A 19,036-nucleotide genomic window follows, 5' to 3' on the forward strand; every position below is an offset into this window, starting at 1 on the left:
GGGTACCTGGGGACTTACCAGTGCTCCTCCAGTGGCCAGGGGATCAGCTTGACAATGCAGTGTCCTTGAGACCACGCGAACCAGGAACCATCTGGGGAGAAGGCCACGCTCCAGGTTTCGCAGCTCGACTTCCAGTCGAACTGGTGGGGGCGCCCGGGCTTGAGCTCGGCCAGCAGCAGCGGTTCCTCTGTGACGGGAGACAGCATGCTTCAGACAAGCACCCTCACTTCCCCGGGCAAGGGGCGAGCCGGGCTCCAGACCACGTCGCTGACTCGGACCCAGGAAGGACCCAGGAAAGCCGAGGTCTCCCCAAGGCACTGGGTGATACTCTGGATTCCAGATTCCGGAGGGAGTTGTCATTTAAATGACCTGTGGCAATAGCAGTAGCCACGGGCCACATTCCAGTGCGGTTACTCAGTTCTGGCACTGGCTACCGCTGGTTAACCGTGACTCAGAGTAACCTTTGTGCCAGTGAACCCAGTGAATGGGGGCCTCATTTTCCTAAGAATGCTGGAAGAGGAAGAAAGGGGAGAGGCGGACCAGGCTGGCCCATGCTAGACGTGCTGATCAGGAGGCCTTCAAAGGTATTTAAGGTCTCCTCAAAGACCCCGGAAGCGGGTGAAAGGAGGAGCATCTGACACGAGAAGGTTCCCTCGCATTCACCAGCATCCTCCCCATCAGGGAGGCTGACATGTTCAGCGCTCACCCAGCTTCCTGCGGCTCAGACCTCTTGATCCGGCTTTGCGTTGCCATCTCCTGTCTGTTCTGCTTTTAAACCTTCATCCCGTCTTGCCCAGACCTTTTACAAGGCTCTCCTGATTTTCCTCCCCGTCCCCTCCGCCCTGGGGACCCTGCTAAAACTGAAACACGGGTCACATCGCGACATTTCTCTCAGACACATTCCAGGCTCCCACCTGTGTACGCAGTAAGGGCGGAGCCTGGGCCTTGAACCCCAGACCACCAGCCCCGCCTCTTTTCCGTGACCTCTGGCCACAGGAGTCACAAGGCCAGGCCCCAAGCAGCTGGCTGGCATTCACACCTGGACTTCTGAGAATGCAGAGCGCACATCCCGAGCTCTACCAGAGGGGGAATGAGTCCCACCCCGATGACTTCACTGTCTCCCGTAGATCCTAATCTCCCTCTGGTCTGCCCTCCACCTGAACTTAAGCCCCCTTGTTCAAACACCAAAAGGGGTTCATTTTCCTTTCTCTCAGGGCTCTGGCACAGTGCCTTGTGAACGGCATGTTCATACTGTTGCTTCTTCCTCTACCTGAAGGGCATTTCCTAGTTCAAGCCTCTACTCCGGGGGAAAGGTTCTCAACGGAAGCTCGTAAGCTGAAGGCAATCAGAATTGACTTTGGGACTACTAATTATGTTACGATACATACTAATACAAAAACTGGCTTCCACTCCGAATGACGTCACTTCCTGATGTCTGTGTTCCCACTTCACTAGTTTCAAGACCTGGACCCTTTTTATACCTGTTACCAGATAGACACTAATTTAAACAGCCCCTACTTCATACCGTTTAGGACACATCTTTACAGGTCTTCTCAGATCTATGACCACTGAAATCAGGATAGATCTTACAAACAAGAAATTTTTATAGTTAAATAGGCAGTATTTTTTCTCAGTGATACATATGAACCTTGGTATCTTGTGCTCAATAAAACAGGTGGCAAATATGTATACATAGAGAGACGCATGTATGTGTATATAACATCTCCTGGTATATGCGTTGTAGGAGATGTGGGTATTATCTTGTGCTAGTAAATAAATGTGTTGCTGAAGATTCTCTCTTTAAATAGCATGTTAATCGTATCAAGCCTTTGGTGGCTTTGCTATTTAAAGAAAATTTAAGAAGTTCCTTGGCAGAGAAATAGTCATTTCTGAGGTTCTGCATATAAATCTAGGTTTAAGTACATTAGGTCTATCTAAATTGTTATTCGCATAGGTTAATTCCTCTTAGCAATCTGTACATGTTTGCACAGGGGATCTTTTCACTTACGCAATTATTGGTCTATAGGAGCACACTCCTTTGGATGGGAATATTTTGCATGGCAAGAAGTTACTTTACATTTTATTTTATTTTATTTTTTTTACTTTTTTTTAAATGTTTTATTTATTTCTAGGAGAGAGAGAGACAGCATGAGCAGGGGAGCGTCAGAGAGAGAGGGAGTCACAGACTGAAACAGGCTCCAGGCTCTGAGCTGGCAGTCAGCACAGAGCCCGATGCGGGGGCTCAAACCCACGAGCTGCGAGATCATGACCTAAGCGAAAGAAAGTCGGACTAAGCCACTAGGCGCCCCTACTTTACATTTTAAATCCAACACAGGTCTCTCAACGTTACCCAGCAACCCTGTGGAGCTGCCTCCATTCTCATTGTTCCTGGATATTTCCTGCTGGTGGCCTAGCCCTGACCTGTCAATGCCTCCTTCGTGTGATCCAGTGCTTCTCAACGCATTTTGCCCCTGGGGACACATGACAATGTCTGGAGACATTTTGGTCGCCACGAGTGGGGCTGGCCCTACTGGTACCTAACGAACAGAAGCCGTGGAGGCTGCCAAGCACCCCACAGCGCCCAAGACAGCCTCCCCCCCAACGAGGGATTATTTTGCTTAGAATGTCGATAGAGCGGAGGGTGGACAACTTGGATGTAACCGACTGATCCACAGGCACATTTTTATCTATTAGGTGAAAACGTCTTTATTCCACCCTGATAATATTCACACTTGGGTCACTTCCTCCACAATATGCATCATGGAGGCTTTACACAATATAAAGAGGGGTCCTCCTTGACTTCTCTTTCTTTCCTTCCCAAACCAAATCCATTAGCAAGTTTTATCAAGGCTGTTTCCAAAAGACTTGGCAAACCTAACTTCTCTATCTCCATGGCTACGATTCTAATCTATGCAAACCATTTCAACATCACCTCTCACTGAGTGGCCTTCCAACTGCTCTCCTAGCTTCCGCTCTGGCCCCCACCACCCATTCTCCTCACTTCCTAGAGCGATGGGTTTCAACGACTCTTAGAATAAAACTCAGACTCTATTGTGCCCTTGAAGTTCCACATAACCTGGCCCCTTGCCTTCATCTCCCACCTGGGCTTATGACTTTCCTCTCCCTGCCCCTGGCTCCAGCCTTCACTCATCCCTTGACTGTGCCCAATTAGTTCTGACCTCAGGGCCTTTGCACCAGCTAGTTTCTTTGCCTGGAATGCCCTTCCATAACTGGCCCCTTCTCTTCATTCAGTCTTGGCTCAAACACCAACTCCTTAGAGAGCTCCTCTCTGCCCCCAAGTCAATCTCCTCCACTGCTCGACACTGTGTTCTTCAGAGCACAATCACCATGATGAGGAGTATCTGTCTCCCCTCAACCAAGGCACCGACTCCATGCTACAAGGGACCTTGTATGTTTATCCTTAGGGCGTAGCAGAGATCCTGGCAGAGAACAGGCAGGCAGGCAGTATTTGCTGATTAAATATACAGGGTATACCTCTTTAAATATAAACAAAATGAAGCCCCTTAAAGTATTATGATGCCTATGCCAAACATTTCACATGAAATGCTTCTTAAACATGAGCCATACCCAGATTTCACACTCTATTTCTGTAAGATGGAGATTTAATCCCTGCTATTTCAGGCTCAGGAATTCAGGAGCTAAGAGAAGAAAAAAAACTCAGTGACTCCTAGCTCTTCGTTTCTAGAACTAAAGAAATTCTGAAGGGGAGTCTGAGCCCTTGGCTGCTGGGGGTGGGGGCGGGAAGCTATAATTAATGCAGAACTTAAAAAACAAAACGACCCCCCCCCCCCAAAAAAAAAAAACAAAAAACCAGAGCCAAGAGGATCCAGCCTTCATCTGGAATTGTACCTTCTGTGGCCTTTCTTAGTGATCAGGGTTTTCTACTTAACCATCGGGATGTACTCGGACAAATAGGCTGAATGGAAAGATAGTTATTATGGGCTGCTTCTGTGCAAGGAGAGTCACCTGAGCACAGAAAAGAACACTATGACTCCCAATCAGCGGGAAGCTTGGGGATTTGTCCGGCCTCATGATCTTGACATTAGCTGTTCCGCTGGCCCGGGAAATAGCCTGGCAGGCCCCAGCTCTTTGCCTGCTCCGTCCAACCACTCGGGGGCTCGGTGCTGATGTCACATTCTCAGAGACCTTCCTGATCTCGCTATCTAAAGTGGCTCAGTCAGTCTCTTTTCTTTTCACCCCATTTAATTATATGGGCACCACTCATCTTTTCTCGATTGTTCACTTGTTTTTATGTAGTCAACGGCCTCTCTCTTCCCCACCCACACCCCAAACGTGCGTATCTGCTCACCCCCGAGCCGCACTGTCCACTACAGTAACCACTAGCCACACTTGGCCAGTGACCATCTGAAATATGCCAAGTCCGAATTAAGATGGGCTGTTAAATATATAACACACAACAGATTTTGAACTTAGTACCAAAGAAATCTAAAATATATCAATAATCAGGTTGACATATGTTATATATGTTGGATTGATGGATACAATTTTAAATTTGGTTTCACTTTTTTTTAATGCAGCTACTAGAACATTCTAAATTCCAGATGTGGCATTATATTTCTATCGACTGGTGCTGGCCTAGAGAGTCCCAATAGATACTCAATAAATATTTGTCGAAAGAATAAATGAATTCTAACCACTGCTCTGAAGATATCTACTGTTGTCCATTGTAATCCCATTACAATGGGCTTTATTCAGTTTCAAAAGAACGTAAAACTCTCTGGTCTTTTTTTTTTTTAAACAGTAACTTGGCAGCTCTCAACAGTTCTGCCCACACCCCAACACACAGTCGTCAATCATCAGGAAAAACTCAGAACTGGAAACAGATTCCAGCTAAAAAGGGAGGCTTGCCACAGATCGCTTTCAGTTTTAACTATAAGGAGTCAATGGAAACAACAGCAGAAGCTATAAAAAGATTCACATAAGATTCAGACAAACAGTAGGGGCCATTTAAAAAGTGGTAACACACTCACTGAAAAGAAAGCCCTTATCTGGATGGGAAGGCAAAGAGAGCCGCCTCTACACCTTTTACTGAATGCCTGACCAGGGCAAACAAAGAAATGTCATTTCCCAAATTAAAAAGTTACACCACCCCAGGGAGCACCCTGATTTGAACCTACCCACCCACAATCCCAGGCTCCATCAAACAAGCCTGGGAAACGCAAACATCAACAATCAGAATTCTCCAGGCCAAGATGTAGCGTGAACTTCGCTGGAAGCATACCAAGAGAGGCTCTGGAACAAATTCTGAAGCCTAGGCCTTGACCCGTCTTGAGAATTTCCCCTAAAAAAACCGCCTTTAAGCACGGGGGGATATATTCAAGAGTTGGAAGTCCCAGAACAAACCCTAGGCCCACCCCAAATTTCTGTATACGTGGGGTTTAAAGGCAAAGTGGGCAAAAGGGAGAAGACAGAGAGAGAACCTGGAGGCTTTGCTTTTGCATAACAAGCACACATAACAAGCACTCTGAGATGACATGTTCATTTGGATTGACTCTCCAAGTGTGGATATTCTCAGACTTCCACACCGTCTTCTGATGACAGCTGTTAACAAGGATAGAGGCATGAACCTCACCCATCAGGGTTTCCCACACTTGCCCCATCAAACACGCCAGCGAGGATCAGCATCCCCCAGCCCCACCCCATATCTACGAATCAGCCTCCACTGGGGGAGGCTCGCAATAGATTTTTTTAATAGGGACCCCGGACCCCATTCTTATGACTACGCAAGTCTGGAAAGCTCCCAACCACCCCCTGGGGCACGTACTATTATTACCCCATTTTGCAGATACAAAACAGACTTGAGTTATGCAGTCCGTCCACGATCACACTGCTTGCAAGGGGCAGAGCGGACTCCCACCCAGACCTGCAAGTGCGTCACCTGGTACCTGGGCATCCACCCCCTTGGGTATTACCGCCCTCCCCCAGAGCCTGGCGCCCCTCCCCACCCCGCTGGGCGTAGGCATCGAGCCTCGGGAGCCCCCCCCCCCCACTGTCCTGGGGGACGGGGATCCCCGGCACGCAGTGGTCCGTGCTCCTCCGGTCCTTCCCGCGGCGGGCGGGAGACCGGGTGGCGGCCGCTGACAGCGAAAGTGAAACAAAGCTGGGCGCCGGGCGCGCCCCCCGCCGCCGGCCCGCGCGGACCGCCCAGGCCCCGCGCCCCCCGCCGCGCCCCTCCCACGGCCGAGCCCGCGCCCCCGCCCGCCCCCCGGGAGAACGGGCCCGGCCCCGCCCGGCGGGAACCCGCGCGCCGCGACCCCGCTCACCTCCGGCCTCCATGGAGGACGCGTGCGGCCCTGCGGCAGGCGGCGGGCGCCTCAGCCCCCCGGGCCACCGGCCCTCATGCCGCCCCCACGCCGCCCGCCCCGGCCCCGGCCCCGGCCCCGGCCCCGGCCCCGCCGCCGCGCCCGCCGCGCCCGCCGCCGCCGCCGCCGCCGCCCGGAGAGGCCATCAGCTGCTTCCCGTCACATGGCGGCGGGCGCGGGCGGGGACGCGCGGGGGGCGGGGCGACGGGAGGCGGGGCCTGGGGGAAAACCGAGGAAGGGGGCAAGATAAAACCGAAGGGGGACCTAGAGGAAACCGGGGTGCAGGATAAAACGGGGTGGGTAGGGTTACGCATCCGAGAGGAAAGCGGTGGGGGTGGCGGCGGACGGGACAAAACCAGGGGGCGGGGCCGGAGGGAAAACGGGCGGACAGGCAGGTGAACGCTGACCGGATACAAACCAGGGGGCGGGGCTGAGGGAAAGCAGGGGGGAGGGGGACAGGTGAGCCGGGCAGGCTAAAGCCGAGGGCCGGGGTGGGTGGGGGGGAATGAAGAGAGGCGGGGGAGGGGTAGGAACGGAGTGGGAAGGAACGGGGCGGAAGGGAAACCGGGAGCGGAAGGAATGCGGCTGGTGACAACGGGAGGGGGGAGGGTAGAAAAGGGGGTGCGGCGGAGGGATGGGGCGGGGAGAAACCCGGAGGGGGTGGGAACCAGGTGAAGAGGAAGGGGGAGCGAATGGGCAGGAGACTGCCGCACGAGAACGAGGACACCAGGGATCAGGGATATTGGGGGGGAGGGGGAGGGACAAAAAGCGAAGGCCTCGGACAGAATTGGAGGAGGGGGTCCGGGAACCCCCGGGCTGGTGAGAAGATGGGAGGGAAGGAACTATCCTGGAGAATAAAATGGGGGCGCAGAGGCCCGGAGCTCAAAAGGTTACATGGGAGGGAGCCCAGGTAGAGGAGCTGAGCCCAGGGGCCGGGATGAAAGCCGAGGACCAGAGGAAGGTGTAAGCTGCAGGTTTTTAAAAATGGGAACGAAGGACAAGCCCAGTGGAGGCTGGTGAGGTGAACGACCAGGTCAAGGTAAAAATGGGTGGTCAGAATGGGGCAGCCGGCCAGAAAAGAAGGGGGGAATCCAAGAAGAGTGGGGGTCCAAAAATGGCCAAGCTGGGTGAAAATGGCCGTGACCTAGAAGGACTGAAGGTCACAAAAGGGGGTGCTCAGGAACAGCCGGGAGAGAAGTGAAACAGCCAGAAGTACAACTGGGGGCTCCGAAACCGGCTCTGATTAAACCCACACATATTAAAAGGGAGGGGCTGGGGGTGCCTGGGTGGCTCAGACCGGTAAGCATCAGGTCATGATCTCACTTGGTGAGCTCCAGCCCTGAGCCCCAGGTTTGGCTGTGCTGACAGCTCAGGGCCTGGAGCTTGTTTCAGATTCCTGCTCTCCCCTTCTCTCTGCCTCTCCGCTCATGTTGTCTCTGTCTCTCTCAAAAATAAGTACACGTTAAAAAGGGGTGGGCTGGGTTGGAAGGAACATGGGATCCTGGGGTTAAGGCAGGAAGCATGGGTTTGGTTAGAAAGGAAGTGAAGGTGGGAAAGCTGTGATAAAGAGCTGGGGAGCATTGAGGGGGCATTGGGGAGGGAGACTGGAGCCACTGCGGAAAGAGGTATGGGGGGGCGGGGGTTGGAGGAGGAATGACCTAAGAGGAAGACTGGCTGGAAGCCTGTTCTAAGGACTGGGGTGTAGCCCGGGCCATTCTAGGAAAGGGGCCTCAAGTGTGAAGTATGAGCCTATGAAGAAATCCAAGACCACCACCTACCACAGGGAAAGCTGATAGAAATGGTCTTTTAAGGCAGTCCAGCAGATCTGTGGTCCACGCCAGCCCTTTCATGTTCAAAGGCAGTCTGACCAAAACAGAGGCATATACAGGGAGGAAAAAAATAATAACGGAAGAACAAGTTTCTCAGGGAGATTAGGAAAGGTGGGGATGTCTCAGTAAACGTAAGACAGGACCTATCAGGAAAATAAAAAAACAGCAATGAGACCACTATTATTGTTACCAATATGGGGAAAGCTAGTAAAAAAAACAAACAAACAAAAACCCCAAAAAACAAAAGAAACTGGGGAAAGTAAACCCATTTCTCTAAATCTTTCAGTTTACTAATGGTCTAAATCAAGATCATTAAAACATTTACTTAAAAATAACTTTATTCCATAATCTTTTTTTAAAAATCCACATTATAACCTCAGAATAAATTTCTCTTACCCATCCCCCCAAAACACAGACACCAACTATTACAATGTAAATAACGCAGAGGGATCTGCTAATTTTTCTTTGCAGCAGTTCCTGGCCAGTGCCCGTGGTGAGAACTACCAGTTGGCACTTACTGCATCATGATGAACTTTACCCGGCAAGGATGCTTTTCCAGGTTTCAGTGCATGGGTTCTGGAAGTTTTCCATCACGGGTTTCCTGCAGTAACAGGGCCTGTGTGTGCTTGTGAGAATGCAGATGAGTATCAAAGCCACAGGATTGCGGGAGCCCTTCCCCTGTGTCCCCTGTTGAAATGTCAGTTGTGATAGCCCTTTAGTATTTATCTTCCTGCTTCTGATACGGAGTTCACAATACGTTCAGTTAAGATTGTATAACAGCGCAACTTAACAGCTTGGACTTTGCCACACAGATTTTGTAACCCACTGTCAACGTGCTTGTAGTTTTGGGGCTGGGGGTCGTCTTAAAAGAAAAGCAAGCCCGAATTCTGTAAAAATGCTTAAAGCTTGAAGAACCCCAGTACGTGTGCTCTTAATTGACCCAGCTCTAGTAATGTGCAGATAGGGCTCAGATATAAGTGACAGAAGTCGTGGCTCAGCTAACCTAGCGTTTATAGTGTTTGACAACAAGAGCCTGAAGCCCCTATTGCTAGTGGAACAACCCCGCTCTGAAGATTTTCTATCATCAGGCGTGTGTGCAAGAGAAGAGGGAAGTTCTGGAAAAGCAGCTCAGTGATCCTGCCAATCATTCCCTGTGTTCCTACCCAGGGATTTTTTCTTTTCCTTTTTTTCTTTTCTTTTTCTCTTTTTCAATACGGTTGCCTCTGCAGAGTGGACTCTTCAGGAATTGAAATCACGGAAGATTCTAAAGGGAGACAAGCTCAGTGTTCAGTGACTTTAGCGGTAACTCCAGTCTCCTGTTCTGAAACGATGTTAACTTAGACTGGCTGGAGTGGTTAAGTACTGAAATACGGTGGAGCGAAAGACCCAGCATGTAAGGACCGTTAGCAGGCCATGGCGATTCCTGAGGGCTAGAAATTGCAGCCAGCTCTTGTGATCGCCAGGGTTCTGAACTGGGGACAGGACTCACTCCTAGTGATTTTGCGCAGTCTTTTCATCCAAGAAAATAGAACTATGCCAACGACACCTGTGGGGTAACCCTACAAATAACCAGTTTCTCATCTTCCAGGAGTTCTAGTCCCTGTTACTGGAGAAAGGAAGTTCTCCATTAAGCCCCAGGTCTTACCCATGAGGCAGGATCTGAACATTAAGGAGCGCAAACTCAAGTCGTCAGATTTTCAGGGTTAGCACACATCTTTTGCACCCTTATTAGGTCCCTGACGTTTAAGAGGTTTGGACGAAATCAGAGAAACAAAAATCTCTCAACTGTCCAGGGATCTGGAAACAGCAGCTTAAACCCATCATATGTTATTTTCAGTTCAAACTTCGCATCGTTGATCAATGTATCCTCATGATCGCCTTCCTTAGGCAGTGGGAAGGAAACAAGTTTTCTCAGTCCCATTTACAAGATCTAGAAACCGAGGCCGGATGAACTTGTCTGCCCAAGGAGTGCTTCTCACCAGATACTCCACTGCAAAACATTTCTCCTGCCTTCTTTCAAAGCCACAGGAGAAAAGGAAGAATGGGAAATTCTGAAAACCAATAGGGTATCACCTAAGAGGCTTTTGTATAAATATGAAGCCCTGAAAAATGAGAGGTTCTAATGAAAGGCACTTCCTCTTATGGGCCCCTACCTCTTTTGAAAAGAATTATGCCTCCAGGGAAGCAAATACCATCAGGAGAGCTCTCATCTGAAACCATTTGACAAAGAAGGAGAGGCCAAGGCGGCAGCTTGTAATTTACAGTTGACATTGTTTCTTCCACCAGGGAGGGCAAAGGAGCAGATCACCAACGTCGGCTGAACACCTCCTGGGCGCTTTCACACCCACAAGTACCTATTCAGGACCCACCGTACCCCGTAAGGCAGGTATGATTCCACCTATTTTGTGGATGAGGAAACTGAGGTCCCCGGAGAGCAGTAAAGCAACGTGCCCAAGCCAGTGAAACAAGAAGCAGGGCTCAGATTCGGGCCTCGGTGTTTCCAACTCCCAAACCTGAGCCAGACTGCCTCCCTCTGACTAGCATGGGTAACTGACACCTCCTTGCCTTTTCCAGGGAGGTGCGTCCGCCTCATTCTCCAGCTTACCTGGGCAGGGGCCCCATGCTATTCCCTTGTGTGTTGGGGGCAAGATGGCCACAGACCCTTCATAGTGCACTGCGAGCCCTGAGCACTGAGGTCAAGGGCTTCCCCCTACCCCTGCTTCCCCCAGATCAGCATCAGTCAAGCTGGATAAAGCCAGAAGTCACAGTGAAAAAGGGCACCTCAGATGCCGACTGCACCTTTCCCCCACACACTGCCCGTTCCAATACTTTTTAACATCAATGAGAAAACTCACAGCAAGTCAAACCAGTGTGGGGGTGGGGGGGAAGGAAATATATGTGTGTGTGTTTTTCCTTTTTGATGGGAGTCCCAAACCATTTTAAGCCCTCAGGCAGGGGTGCAAGTCAGTCAAAGCTTTCAAGACAGGGTAACGGAGGGCAATTCTCTCTTCTTCAAACTGGCCGATCTTCTTCTTGAACGATGTCACTCTGCTCCTCGCTGCTGTCATCTGGACAGGAAGGGAAAAGCCGATCTGAGTCTGATGGAGGCCGACAAGAGAGGACTCCATCTCCACCATCAGGTTTCAGTCATTGCAATTTCTAGTCCTTTACTGGAGAGCCTCAGAACTGAATTTCGTGGGGGAGCAGGTGGGGCAGGGCATGTGCTCCCCGTTTTCTCCTGTTCTTTTTTTAAAATTTATTTATTTAGAGAGGAGGGGAGGGGCAGAGAGAGAGGAGTGAGAGAGAATCCCAAGCAGGCTCCACGCTGACAGCACAGAGCCCGATGCGGGGCTTGAGCTCACGAACTGTGAGATCATGACCTGAGCCAAAATCAAGAGTCGGACACTCAACCAACTGAGCCCCTCTCCTGTTCTTTTCACTCAGAATCCTCCAGACACGCTTGATGCTGCATAAACTCGGTTGATGCCGTTCTCTTCACCTGAAATACTCTCACTCTCTCCTTTCTGCTTATTCAAACTCAATTGCTCTGAAGGATTTGCCTCATATCATACTTCTGCCATTAAGCTCCTCCCGACTAATGTACCCCTCAAGGGACTCACCTCTCTCTGAGGTCCTGTTATTTTTAAACCTATCGTTCATCTGACAATTAATCAAAGTGCTGTCTCAAATTGATGGTTAAATCTTGCTTCCATTTTGGGGTCCCTGGGGTGGCTCAGTCAGTTAAGCATCTGACTCTTGACTGGGGCTCAGGTCATGATTTCATAGTTCGTGAGGTTGAGCCTGCTTGGGATTCTTTCTCGCTCTCTCTTTGCCTTTTTCCCACTCGTGCGTGCATGTGCTCTCTCTCTCTCTCTCAGAATAAACATTTTTTAAAAAAAAGATCCTGCTTCCATTTTCATCTTCTCCAGCTTTCACTCTGTGTACCCTGCCTGGTCTTGCAAAGTGTCCAGCTTACAGCTATCATCGGTCTTTTTTATTCCCCTAAACAGTGCTGATATCACGCCTTTCCCAGAGCAGGTCCTTGATAAATGTTTGTCAGTTTAATTGTGGTGTCAGGAGTTGATAGCAGATGCCAGATTAAACTTTAACTATCTTCCCCACCCTTGGGAAAAACCAAACTCAAAGATTTCTTACCCCAGCAGGGTAGTTTTAAGGGAAAAAGAGCTTACCTTGCAGAGCCTGGAGTCCATTCCCCGTCCAGTCTACATTCCCATTCACCAGTGCGGTCACTTGATGGATGTGGCCATGCTTGTGTATTTCTTTTGGCAACTCCTCCCTCTCATCTGCTTCCTCCTCCTCTTCTTCCTCGTCTTCGGCCGCATCTTCCTCCTCTACCTCCTCTTCCTCTGAATCCACCAAAACCATGATATCACCCATGTCTTGCCCCCTAATTTCCAAAGGGGGAGAAATAATCAAGAAGATATCCTTTTCCAACATCAGCCCTCACCAAATCCAAAACACTAGATTTTATTGCAACTGCTTTTGTAACGTGGAAAATCCTCTGTGCGTTCAACTTGGTTAAGTCGAGGGATGATGACCTTGACTGTAATCTCTCAAAGACATGCCGTCACAGACTCCTACAGACAATCACACATTCTCCTGGGTGGGTTTATTATCTCCCCCTGCTCCCTGGGCAGGTGACTCTTCGTCCCAAGAACCTCCCGTCTAAGTTCCTCATGCAGCTCGTACGCGAATGCTACTGCGTTCCTTTCCTGAAATGCCCTGTGTTTCTGCTCTACTTCCTAAAATTTCTCCTCCTACTCATTATTCAAGGTCCAGATAAAGTTGTCTTCCTCCCTGGGAGCCCTGAACCATGGGTGCACTTGGGGATGCACAGTGGATTGGCATATAATTGTTCTCCAATTCGTCACTATCTCTGCCTACTCGGCCGGACTGTACATTTCTTACACGTGCCGTGGGCCAGTCACAGTGCTAGGAGTATTGCGTTTTCACCTGATATTCACAGTCTCCCTCTGGGAAACAGGGGAGGAAGACAGAGGCTCAGAGAGGGTCAAGGATTTTCCACGAGCACAGGGCTGGGGAACGGCAGAGTTGCCATTTGAACCCAGGTCCGCTAATTCCAAAGCGTTTTGCCTCTATGCCTTGCTTCCTCCTCCTGTGAGAAATAAGCCCAGGGAATGAAAGTGAGGCTTTCATGGCCCTCAAATACACAGCACTAAAGGTGACATTTTCCCATGAAAGATCATCCCAGAACAGTAATACCACCGGTTAAGAGGAACAAAGAGAAGAGTTCTTTGCCCCAACCCAGAATATCCTCAGGAAATGAAATACACAAGTTTCATTTAGTTACTTTGCCCCAGTGAGGTTTCCTTTTGGGAGGGGCTTTTGGGCATGCTCAGACCAGTCTCCCAAAACATGCTGTAGGACTATGACTTATGCTTCCTTATAGCTCTTTTTAGAAAATGAAATAAAATAAATGCACAAACGGCTTCATCGTACACACACCGTCTTTACGCTTCAGTAACAGCTCAGCAATGTGCCCCACCCTGGGACCTGGCATTGTAAAAACAGCATAGACTTTGGAATCAGTCAGACCAGGATCTGAATGCCGGTGCAGCCATCCATTTCCTGGATGGGCTTGCAGCCATTCCTTCACCGAGCGTCTATCTCTTTATCCAGACGACGGAGATGCCACCACCATCCAGAAGAGTTTATGATGGAGTTTATAATCATGCCTAATGAAGCACCTCGCCCAGTGTCTGGCACCTGGAGGGTCCTCAACCATGGCTGCTATTATTGCTCTTACGAAAGTAAACAAAAATCGCGGTGAAGACAGATCATGGAAACGAGTTTTTGACTCAATGCTAGGAACACTCACCTGAAAGTGTTTCCTACTGGAGGGAGAAAGGGAAAACAATTAATATCCAATAACATCTATTTCAGCCTCAAAAAACGTTTTTAATTGAACATTTACAAAAGAATGGAGAAATTAAAGACTGGCCCAACGTGAGACATGACAGGGTGTTCAGGAATGGCACTTAGGACATTCATTATTGCACCTCTCTGGACCCAATGAAGAAGCCTATAGAATGGGACCTCAGCTGGGAATACAATTAGGGCCTCCTTCCCGCACCCACACTCTTCCTTTCTTTTTTTTTTCAAGTTTCTTTATTTTGAGAGACAGAGAAAGGGGGGAGGAGAGAGAGAGAATGCATGCACTTAAGCAAGAGAGGGGAAGAGAGAGAATCCCAAGTCGGCTTCACGCTGTCAGTACAGAGCCGCACCTGGCAACCTATGAGATCATGACCTGAGTAAACACCAAGAGTCAGATGCTTAACCGACTGAGCCACCCGGGTGACCCACACCCACACCCTTTCGAGAAGCCTAAAAGGTAAACAAAAGGACCCAAGAAACCCTTACCTTTCCAGCAGAACACAGGGCTGTAATACAACATAAGCCCTGAGATAATGGCCAGTCCCAGCAGAAGGAGGCTCACGATGGTGCCTACAATCCCACCGATATTCAAAGGTTCTACAAAGACAAATCACACTGTTGATTCTTCCACCTGATACATCTGCAGGCAGTGCTCGCTTCAGCAACACGCACACTAAAATTGATACACGTGCAGGTAAAAGAGCAACATCTCCCTTCCTCTGCCTGGGTCCTAGTCTTACTTTGGTTCCATAAGCTTGGGCAAAGCATGTGACCTCTCCATAAAGCAAGACAAATATCTCATTTCCTCAGTTTCCAGGAATCAAATGGAGCATGTGATGCAAAAGAACACTGGAAAGTTGGGACGCTTTGATGGCTCAGTCGGTTAGGCATCCAACTTTGGCTCAGGTCATGATCTCGTGGTTTGAGAGTTCAAGCCCCACATCAGGCTCCATACTGACAGCTCAGAGCCTGGAGCCTGCTTCAGATTCTGTGTCTCCTTCTCTCTGCCTCTCCCCCACTTGCACTCTTTCTCTCTCTCTCAAAAATAAATAAAAATTAGGGGCCCTGGGTGGCTCAGTTGGTTGAGTGCCAACTTTAGCTCAAGTCATGATCTCACTATTTGTGAGTCTCTCTCTGTCTTAAAAATAAAATCTTTAAAAAATTTAAAAAGAATAAACATAAAAAAACCCACTGGAAATTAACACCTCCATGTGTTTACCAGACATCAAGACCATTTATAAGGCCACAGAAAGTACGAGTATGAGTAATTGGTGCTGTGATAAACAGTGATGAATGGAACAGAATCGAGAACCCAAGAACAGACCTATGCATAAAAGAAAATTTGATCTATAACAGATTAGTGGGTAAAAGAAGGATTATTCAAGAATGGTGCTGGAATAAATGGTTATCCATATTTGGGTGGGGCTGGGGGGGGTGGAGAAACGTGATCCCTACCTCACACCATTCACAAAAATCAGTTCCAGATGGGTTAAAGATTTAACTGTGAAAGGCAAAACATTAAAACTTCTTAGAAGAAAATATAGGATAGGATTTTTGTGGCCAAGGGGGAGGTAGGATGTCTTAAGACATAAAAATTGCTAATGATACAAGACTCATAAAATTGTATTAAAGTAAGAATGCTCATCAAAGGATACCATAAAGAAAGCAAAACAAAAGGCAAACAACTAAAAGGAGAGATCTGTAATCTGTGAAACTAGTAGGAATTAGTATGCAGAATTTCTAAAGAACTTGTACATATCTATAAGAAAGGAGGAAATGTCAAAAGACGCGCATATATTTCACAAAAGAAACACAAATAGCAAATATACTATTGAGCAAATATGAAATAATGCTCAATCTTCTTAGGAACCAGAGAAAAGCAAACTAGAACAACAGTGAGATTCCACTTTACATGTACTTGATGGGCAAAAATCACAAAGCCTGAACGCAAAAATGTGGAACAACTCAATATTCCTAAATAGTGCTGTTGTGAATGGAAAGCAGTACAACAACTTTGGAGAATAAGCTGGTATTATCCAATAAGATAGAAATGCGCATGCCCTTCCTTTCTACTCCTTCTGCATATATCCTAGAGAAATATTTGCCTGGGGACCCGCTATAAAAATACAGGAGAAACTGGGTAAAAGATTTTCATAGTAACATTTTTGCTCATCACAACAACAAAAAGTCAGAAACAATACAAATGTCTATCAACAGAAAATTAGTAACTTAGTTGTGCAATCGTGACACAATAGAAAATCCTGCAGCAGAGGAGGTACGAGGTATAATTACACACATTGGGATGAATAAATCCTAGGAACAAAATGTGGAGTGAAAAAAGCAAACATTTCACTTATGTAGAAAAACTTTTTTTGAGTAGTGCTTACATTTTTCAGGAGGCCCAGGATGAGACTGGAAAGGAGTCTACAGGTAGAGCTGCCCGATAAAATATAGCATGTTCACTTAAATTTGGATTTCCGGTATATAATGAATCATGTTTTGGAATAAGCATCTCCTGTGCACACTGTGGGACATATTTACACTAAGAAAATTCTTTGCTCTTCTGAAATGCAAATTTAAGTGGGCACCCCAGGTTTTTTTCCAGCTTTGTTGTATTTTTCTAAATCTGGCCACACTACCTACGAGTAACTTCATAGGCACTGCTCCGTATCTTAGGCAGGCTGGTGGTTTCTTGGGTTTTCATTTTGTTCTTATGCTTCACAACTTATACTTTTTATATTTTTAAAGTATATTTGATCACACATATTCTTTGGGAGGTAACAGATTATTATTTTTTAAAGTTTTCTTTTATATTTTATTTAGTAATCCCTATCGCCAACGTGGGGCTTGAACTCACGACCCCGAGATCAAGAGTCATGCGCTCTTCCGACTGAGGCTGCCAGGCGCTTCAACATAAATTACTTTTTTTATCCCCATACAGTGTTGGAAATTTAGGACTGGAAAATCATTTTTCTACCTTGTCAAGTCCTAGCCAAGCAGATAGGCCTTCTCCCGGATGGCAGTGACCCATAGATAGGGAAGCACCAACCGTCCCCATGCTGGTGGCAAGTCCTCTGAAGCTCTCAACCTTCCTCCTTTGGGGCCACTCACCTTTCACACTCAGCCAGATGTCCACCTCCCGCACCCCTACGGGGTTCTCGGCCCGACAGACGTAGTAGCCCTCATCCGGGATCTGGGAGCAGTTGCGGATGGTGAGTGTGGAGCTCTGGCCATTCTGGGTGATGAGATAGTGGCCATTGGGCCGGATGACCACCTCGGGCTGGGTGAGGTTCCTCAGCCACAGGATCTCGGCAGGGGGGTACGCGCCAGACACTTGGCAGGTGAGCGTCACATTGCCCCCCACAAAGCAAGTCTTCATGGGCTCAGAGGCAAGGGAGGGGCTTCCTGGTGATCAGAAGGTAAAGAAAGAAGGCAAATGTTCAAGGAGATTCAAGCAGTGGCCTGAGATTTTCAGCAATATTCTCTCCTTCCTTATGAAACAACTATAGGAAGTTCTGAACCACACTTGGTCTCATGTAATAATAAAAGCTAACGTTTATTTAGGATCTACTATGGGCTAGGCATGGTGACGCTTATTAACCCAACAAGTTCTCAAAAAACCCTGTCCTTATCCCCATTTTGCAGATGAGGAAACAAAGGCCCAAAGAAGGTTAAGTAACTTGCTCAAAGTCACACAACTCAATAAATGGTGCAGCTAGGATTAGGATGAATAAGAGTGGTGGTGTGCTCAAGACAGGGGGGTCCGGGACATGAGGCTTTCAGTGAGAAAACGGGGCAAGTCTTGGGCAAACCAGGATGAGGTGGTTACTCTTGAAGCTAAGTTGCCAGGCTTTTGTAGCCCACGCTCCTTATGTCTATGCTCTAGGCTTCTATGCATAATAACCACATTGCTCATATGGAAAATGGGCACGCAGCCTGCCAAGAGTGTTCAAGGGAACGGTAAAGCAGCTATAGTCATTTATCGCCACTGTTAACAAATTGCTACAGACTGAGTGCTTTAAAACACCGCACATTTATTCTTTTATAGTTCTGGAGGTCAGAAGTTGGAAATGATCTTACGGGGTTCAAATCAAGCTGTTGGCTGAGCACATTCCTTCTGGGGGCTCCAGGGGGCAAATCCGTGTCCTTACTATTTCAGCTTTCCGAAGCCACCTGCATCCTGTGGCTCGTGGCCCCTCCTTGCCCCGCTCTTACACTTGTTATCAGGTCTCCTGCTGCTGACTCTGACCCTCCTGTCTGCTTTTCAGAAGGACCCTTGTGATGACACGGGTCCACCCCAATAATCCAGGATGATCTCCCCATCCCAAGATCTTAAATCACAGCGTCACAGTCTCTCTTGCCATGTAAGGGAACATGGTCACAGGGATGAGGACACGGACATCTTTGTGGGGAGACATCATTCTATCATAGGTGTGTCCTAGACAACTCAGAACACAGCGTCCCTGTGGGCTCAGGGGCCGATTTGAGTGGGGCGCAGGGAACTCTAAGGTCCACCCCAGCAATCTTATTTTATTTTTAATGTTTATTTTTTTTTGAAACAGAGACAGAGTGTGAGCAGAGGAGGGGCAGAGAGAGAGGGAGACACAGAATCTGAAGCAGGCACCAGGCTCTGACCTGTCAGCACACAGCCTGATGCAGGGCTCAAACCCATGAACCATGAGATCATGACCTGAGCCCAAGTTGGGCCCTTAACCAACTGAGCCACCCAGGTGCCCCAATTTTCTTTCTTTTTTATTTAACTTTTAATGTTTATTTATTTTTAAGAGACAGAGAAACAGAGCGTGAGCAGGGGAGGGGCAGAGAGAGAGGGAGACACGGAATTCAAAGCAGGCTCCAGGCTCCGAGCTGTCAGCACAGAGCCCAATGAGGGGCTCAACCACAAACCAAGAGATCGTGACCCGAGCCTAAGTAAGACGCTTAACTGAC

The 19,036-nt window shown here is 48.4% G+C and overlaps 2 protein-coding genes across 5 annotated transcripts in view; both read right to left on the reverse strand.

Moving 5' to 3' along the window:
* The window catches only part of WSB2 (WD repeat and SOCS box containing 2), a 19,808-nt gene extending 13,394 nt beyond the window's left edge, over nt 1-6,414 (reverse strand). The window contains exons 1-2 of one of the 3 annotated variants that reach the window (XM_039250251.1): nt 6,306-6,414; nt 19-187 (exon numbers count right to left, since the gene is read on the reverse strand). In XM_039250251.1, coding sequence (XP_039106182.1) covers nt 19-187; nt 6,306-6,318 — 182 coding nt within the window. In that variant the 5' untranslated portion in view covers nt 6,319-6,414. Of the gene's footprint in view, nt 1-18; nt 222-6,305 lie in introns of those variants that run through there. The other 2 variants (XM_039249575.1, XM_039248892.1) reach the window with 2 other exon arrangements.
* Nucleotides 6,415-8,499: 2,085 nt separating this feature from the next.
* The window catches only part of VSIG10 (V-set and immunoglobulin domain containing 10), a 38,248-nt gene continuing 27,711 nt past the window's right edge, over nt 8,500-19,036 (reverse strand). Inside the window, exons 5-9 of one of the 2 annotated variants that reach the window (XM_039248752.1) lie at nt 17,201-17,494; nt 14,576-14,686; nt 14,034-14,046; nt 12,364-12,581; nt 8,500-11,241 (exon numbers count right to left, since the gene is read on the reverse strand). In XM_039248752.1, the coding sequence (XP_039104683.1) occupies nt 11,186-11,241; nt 12,364-12,581; nt 14,034-14,046; nt 14,576-14,686; nt 17,201-17,494 (692 nt within the window). In that variant the 3' untranslated portion in view covers nt 8,500-11,185. Of the gene's footprint in view, nt 11,242-12,363; nt 12,582-14,033; nt 14,050-14,575; nt 14,687-17,200; nt 17,495-19,036 lie in introns of both variants that reach the window. The other variant, XM_039248673.1, reaches the window with a different exon arrangement.

This window comes from Hyaena hyaena, unplaced genomic scaffold, assembly GCF_003009895.1.
Source record: "Hyaena hyaena isolate Hyena2069 unplaced genomic scaffold, ASM300989v1 scaffold_0, whole genome shotgun sequence".
Taxonomy (NCBI): domain Eukaryota; kingdom Metazoa; phylum Chordata; class Mammalia; order Carnivora; family Hyaenidae; genus Hyaena; species Hyaena hyaena.